The sequence below is a fragment of the Triticum urartu genome, chromosome 5 (assembly GCF_003073215.2).
Source record: "Triticum urartu cultivar G1812 chromosome 5, Tu2.1, whole genome shotgun sequence".
In the NCBI taxonomy this organism is placed as follows: domain Eukaryota; kingdom Viridiplantae; phylum Streptophyta; class Magnoliopsida; order Poales; family Poaceae; genus Triticum; species Triticum urartu.
In genome coordinates this window covers 542,910,175-542,916,453 of record NC_053026.1, presented here as the reverse complement: position 1 = coordinate 542,916,453, position 6,279 = coordinate 542,910,175, and the positions used below count along the sequence as shown (strand labels likewise).

Genomic DNA, 6,279 nt, shown 5'->3' with positions numbered 1-6,279 from the left:
GCGTGTGTGCGTTCATAGAGGTGAGTATATGCGCGTTTATATGAGCGCTTGCGTCTGTATTGTGTTAAAAAAAAAAGCCTTTGACTCACCTCCACCGGGTCCACCGATGCCGCATTGTACCCAGCTTCGGGTCGCTCTTGACTTGGCCTCGCTGCGGCGCCCCGTCTCAACCTCAGGGCTACACACTGCTCTCACCAGAAATCGACTGACACAAAAGAAATTTTCAGTTGCATGTGAAATAACAAAATTGCGCTTATGTTGTAGCCTCTTGGTGTGCTTTTGATTGTATCTCTCGCGAAAGTCAAGTTTATATATGGTATCAAAAGCGTGCTTTGGAAGTAGATGGACTAGATTAATTGTTCTCACTTGCCAAGTTGCTACAAGCCTACAACTCATTTGCTCAATAGTATTAGCTATGTATACTTTCTTTTCGCAAAAAAAAAGTTAAAAAAAACTGTGTGTACGTACTTGCCACCGCAAAGAAAAAAAACGTGTATACTTTGCTTGACCGAGAGCCACGCAAAGTCTTGAGTACTTTTGAGCGTACGGTGCAAGCTGTGCTGAAGTTGCGTCATACACATGCTTTGATCGCGGTCAACTTGTTCTGTGTAGCATTACGCTATATATACTCTACGTAGCAGCAGCCGATACGAAGACCCACACACCTCCTACCTCCTCCTAGTGCAATAGCTGCCGGCCGGCCAAGACACGGAGCACCGAGCGCGCATAGGCATGGCGGGGTCTCCGGCGTTGAAGTTCACGGTGCGCCGGCAGCCAGTGGTGCTTGTGGCGCCCGCGGGGCCGACGCCGCGGGAGCTGACGCGGCTCTCGGACATCGACGATCAGGACGCGCTGCGGTTCCAGCTCCCCATCATCCACTTCTTCCGGCGACACGACGGACGGAACGACGACCCTGCGCCGGTGCTACGCGACGCCATCGCGGCGGCGCTCGTGCACTATTACCCACTGGCTGGTCGGTTGAGGCAGCTCGAGGGCCGCAAGCTCGCCGTCGACTGCACCAGCGAGGGCGTGCTGTTCGTCGAGGCCGACGCCGACATCCGCCTCGACCAGTTCGGCGCCGCCCTGCAGCCGCCTTTCGCGTGCCTCGACGAGCTCCTGTTCGACGTCCCTGGCTCCTCCGGCCTCCTCGACACCCCAATCATCCACTTCCAGGTACCTGTGTACGAAAGAATATCTGGTGAAAACAAGTTACGATAGAAACTAAGTTTGAAAGTTCTAAAAAAGTTCTAAACATAATACAATATGTTTTCTTTTCAGTTTTACTATTTTTCAGTCGTCAACCATATGCCATGTGCCCCCGCAAAAAAAAAAGCATATGCCATGTGGTAATAATAATACAATATGTCAATAGGGTGAAGTTCCATTGGCATGTGAAATTCAAGTTCAAGCACAAATTCATTTATCTATACCTACTAATAAAATATGAAGTGCTTCTGCTAATCTGCCGTAGTAGGTTTTATAAAAAGCCCACTGGAATTTCTTTTTAAAATAACCCATGGTCCAGCGAAATCAGTAATTAAAGAGTACTCCTCTCAAAAATCACTCCCACCTTCTCAGGTTGTGACAAGTGAGTGGGAATTTTCCTTTTTTTCATACATCTGTTTATTCAGCGCCCAAATCTCGAAATGTTTTCACCGTTGGATTCATCGTGTCGAGATCTTCAAAACTAGATCCCATGTTAAGATTTTGATGAACTTTTATTCAAAAAAAAACGAACGAAAAAATTGGACGAAAAAACCGAACCGGGAGCACATTTTTTTCCCTTTCCGAAAGAGGCACGACCGTACCCCTCGCGGAAGAAAAAACATAGAACACGTTTTTTTCGAGAAGCACAGCCTTGTCCCTCGCAAAAGCATAAGTGCATAACCATGCCTCTCACAGAAGCAAAACCGTGCCTAAGGAAAAAAACATAAAACACATTTTTTTCTGTTTTCGAGAGGCACGGCCGTGCCTCTCACAAAAACACAATCATGCCTCGCGCGTAAGCAAAACCGTGCCTCCCGCAGAAGGAAAAAAAAAGACAAAAAAACCATTCTTTTTCTGTTTCCAAGAGGCATGGCCATGCCTCTCGCGAAAGCACAATCAAGCCTCTCGCGAAAGCAAAACCGTGCCTCTCGCGGGAGGAAAAAAATAGAAAACACACACACACACACACACACACACACATATATATTCATTTCCGAGAGGCATGGCCGTGCCTCTCGCGGAAGAAAAAAAATCATATTTTTTGGCGCAAAAAAAATTGGTCCAAAGGCCAAGGAAAGCCAGTGGAAAACCAAAAAATTGAAAAAAAAACACTTCAAAAGTCGAAAACGTGTGTGAAGAAAAACACTTAAAAAATCAAAAACACTTAAAAAGCCACGTTCAACCTCAGCCTGTCAGGTGGCACCGTCCGGATGTTGTCGTGTCGCATTGATATACATTTTGATGGACATATCAATTACTTCTCCATTGCAACGCACGGGCATATGTGCTAGTGAACTATGAAAAAATAAATTCATCAATGAATAGTGATATTTACTATTTGGCACTAATCATTATACCTCATGAATGAATTTGTGTTTGAACTTAGAATTCACATGGTAATAGAATATCATATTCATAACATATATAGTTTTAATTGAACTTTTGTTTCAAAATTTAAAAACATAGTTTCCATGTGGGTTTCATGGATTTTCACCATAACTTAGTTTTTTTTTGCGAGATACCATAACTTAGTTTCTAGAGGATATTCTCTCGCCTGTGTACATACAAAAGCTTTTCTTTTCGTCTGCCTACAGGTTAGAAGTAAGAGCTCGTATTGAATGCCTCAAATCTTTTTCAGTCTCAATCAATCTAACAAGAAAAAAAATACCATTTCAGCGAATTGAATCTGTAATTTTTCTAGTAGACTAAGACTTTAGAAAATTACATTTTCTATTATTTGGCTGTGTTTTTTTATGGAGTCGCGCTATCTCCCCTTCTGGTAAGCCTTTTTTTTCTTTTTCTTTTTTGCGTGTTCTGTTTTTTGCGTGTTTTTCTGTCAGTTTCTTTCGTTCTTTGTGTGTCTGGATGTGTGTTGTGCGTTTGGGTTTGTGTGTATATTGTGCTATTCTATTACCAAAACCAAACCTGCAAAAAGTTCTTACTCATGCTGTTAACTAACCAAGGTGACAAGGCTAGCATGTGGAGGCTTCATCATGGCGTCGAAGATACAACACACGGTGCTGGACGGGCCAGGGATGGTGCAGTTCCTGGCTGCCGTGGCGGAGCTGGCGCGGGGAGCAGTGGCACCGACGGTGCGGCCGGTGTGGGCACGAGAGCTGCTGATGGCTATGCACGACGACCCGGCGCCACCTACAGTATTCACGCACCGAGAGTATGACGACGTGCCGGATGCCAGCGGCACCATCATGCCCCTCGAGTCCATGGTGCGCCGCCCCTTCTTCTTCGGGCCCGGAGAGCTCAGCACCATCCGCTCCCACCTCCCGCCGGCCGTCCGTCGCAGCGCCACCGCCTTTGATCTCCTCACGGGGTGCTTGTGGAGGTGTCGCACCGTGGCGCTGGCCCCCGTCGCCCACGAGGAGATGCGGATGATTTGCCTCGTCAGCCCCCGAGGCCGGAAGCAGCAGGACGGCGGCACCCCCGTCGTCCCTGTCGGCTACTACGGCAACGCGTTCGCGTGCCCGGTCGCCATCTCCACGGCCGGCGACCTTTGTGCCAACCCGGTGAGCTACGCCGTGGAGCTGGTGATGAAGACCAAGAGGGAGGTGGACATGGAGTATCTGAGGTCGGTGGCACGCCTCATGGTGCGGCGGGGGCGGCCGCACTTCACGATGGTGCACGCATACGTGATGGCGGACGTATCTAAGTTTGGGTTCCGCGACCACGACTTCGGGTGGGGCACACCGGTCTACGGCGGAATGGCCGAAGGTGGCATCGGCCATATGACCGGGGACACCAGCTTCCTCATCGCCGTCAAGAATTCCAAGGGTGAGGACGGCCTCGTGGTGCCCGTGTGCCTGCCTAGTCCCGTCATGGACAAGTTCGTGGAGGAGATGAGAAGGTTGATGCACCCGGCCGTCGGTGCCGTGGCCGTACCGCGGCAACTTCCTGTGATCAGATCTCCTATATGAACCGAGTCCGGCCAGCCTACCATAAATAAGCCGGAGTTGAGTTATGCATGGTATACTCCCTCCGTTCCTAAATATAAAGTTTTTTACTGATTTTATAATAGGGACTACATACACAGCAAAACGAGTGAATCTACACACTAAAATACATCTATATGTTAAACTCTGTATGATCGTCTAGGCTAGATCCTTAAGGGTAGATGGGATGAGGAGTACAAGATACCTTCACTTCCTTCATATCGAGGAACTCCCGGTGCCGGCCATGGTGGATGGCAGCGGTGTGGGCGTGTGTGTGCGTGAGTGGCGGCGGTGGAGCTTCCCGTCGCTTCAGCGCCACCCTCTGGATCGGACTAGGGTTAGGAGTGGGCAACAGTGGCGGAGGCGAACCTCGTGATGCTAGCCGCCGACCCCACCTCTTTATATAGTGCAGGTGACAGGGGCCCGTCAGGGCGCGGATCAAAGGGTCCGGTGGGCCGTTGGGCCCACACGGTGGAGATCATCCTAACATTCTCCCCCTTGATCTCAACTTTTACTTTTGACCTTATACTTTTACTTTACTCGTTTCATAACAGATCAATACATAGAACATGTTTCATCGTCACAGCTCAATTGCCGATAGAATCAGACAGCCACAACGTACCTCTCTGTTTTGAAACAAATTCTTTAACCTTGGGCCATTTTATTGTCCGAAAATGTTAGACTATACCATAAAACCCATGTCGACTGTGTGTTCTCCGAACACACTGGGCAGTAAGCCTTTAATAAGCAGATCTGCAAACGCTTGTCTGTTGCTTTTATGCTTTAAGCATTTCTACATAATTCCGGACTTTTTCCTTTACAACACATAACTCTGTGTCAGTGTATTTGGCATCAACACTTGACTCGTTGACATAGGAGCAAAACTTAAAATGGTTATCGCTGTTGTCAACCATTATCAACTCCGGGTACAGATCTCCTTAACCATTTTGCCTGTCCCCCAGCCTCATATCATGCTATAAAATATCTTTGCATCACATTGATGATAATTGTTTCATTCTTTGGAGCTTTGCCACACAAAAACTCCAAGTGTGAAAGTTAGCGATAATTGTGGATTTCGCTATATTTTTCACAAGTCCTGTCTTTATACTCACAATCTTTTGAGAGCACTTATTTCTTTCAGCATGAGGCCGATATCTTTGACTCCATTCCAGTTATCTATATATGAGGTGGACATTGCCAAAACAATCTGGATATGTGAACTGTGTTAGGGTAATATATTGAGCTTCCAACAACTGAAGCATATGGTACCATATCCGTTTTGAATCTTTTCTCATGAATTTTTTGGAACACCATAGTTTCCAGTTCCATTACCCTTGACTATAAGAACAGGCGTAGGTTTTCTCGCATGCATACTTTAGAGACCTCTCTTAGCATGTCCATGCGACATCCCTAATACCCCTTTTATTTTTTTCTTCGTGAATCTCGATACTTATAACGAGAGACACTCTACCGAGAATATTCTTTTGAACTTTGAGCTTTAAGGACAAGAACTTCTTTTCTCCTCATGCACTAGATTGACATCACCACTAGCAAGTAGAATGTCATCCACATACACAGAATTAGGAAATGAATTTTCCATTCTATAACTTTGCATGAATACAATTGTCCTCTCATTTTCTTTAACCCAAAATAACATACGTTCTTTTAACTTTTAAAAGCCACTATCTAGAGACTTGCTCTAGTCCATAAAAGACTTCTTGAAACGGTATCCCTTGTGTTCTTTTCTTTCATCTGATGTAACTCAGATCATGATGTCAATCATGATGTGGCACTTAACACTCATTGTAATCTATTTCCTTTGGAGTCATATTGACCTTGTAGACCCTTTACAGCCTACTGTTTTGGCTCCATTGGAAATTACTTATGAGTCTCAAAGCTTGATTGAACGCTTTAAATGAGGTGGGATCAACCTCCATTTGAATTTCACTAACATAGACTTTATAGTAATCAGAAGTATCTGATTATCTCATTCCTTAAGACCATCTGTGTCTCAGTTACTAGCACTTCTTTCATATGGGGTTGTGGTTGCTCTGTCATTGCCAAAAGGCAAATTAATTCTATAGTCTTTGGTATTTTCATACCATGCTCCCCCATATTACTCCATCTT

General features: G+C 45.9%; 1 protein-coding gene across 1 annotated transcript; it reads left to right on the top strand.

Moving 5' to 3' along the window:
• Positions 1 to 613: 613 nt before the first annotated feature.
• Positions 614 to 4,246, top strand: LOC125505952 (benzyl alcohol O-benzoyltransferase-like). Its single transcript, XM_048670849.1, has 2 exons — positions 614 to 1,173; positions 3,171 to 4,246. The coding sequence occupies exons 1-2, from the start codon at positions 733 to 735 to the stop codon at positions 4,134 to 4,136; spliced, it is 1,407 nt and encodes a 468-aa protein (XP_048526806.1). The 5' UTR covers positions 614 to 732; the 3' UTR covers positions 4,137 to 4,246.
• The last annotated feature ends 2,033 nt before the right edge of the window (positions 4,247 to 6,279 follow it).

What these genes read in the sequence shown, in the direction of transcription:
- LOC125505952 (XM_048670849.1), top strand. Translation starts at nt 733, where the DNA reads ATGGCGGGGTCTCCGGCGTTGAAGTTCACGGTGCGCCGGCAGCCAGTG. An exon ending in CCCCAATCATCCACTTCCAG is followed by an intron (nt 1,174 to 3,170) that starts GTACCTGTGTAC and finishes TAACTAACCAAG; the next exon opens with GTGACAAGGCTAGCATGTGG.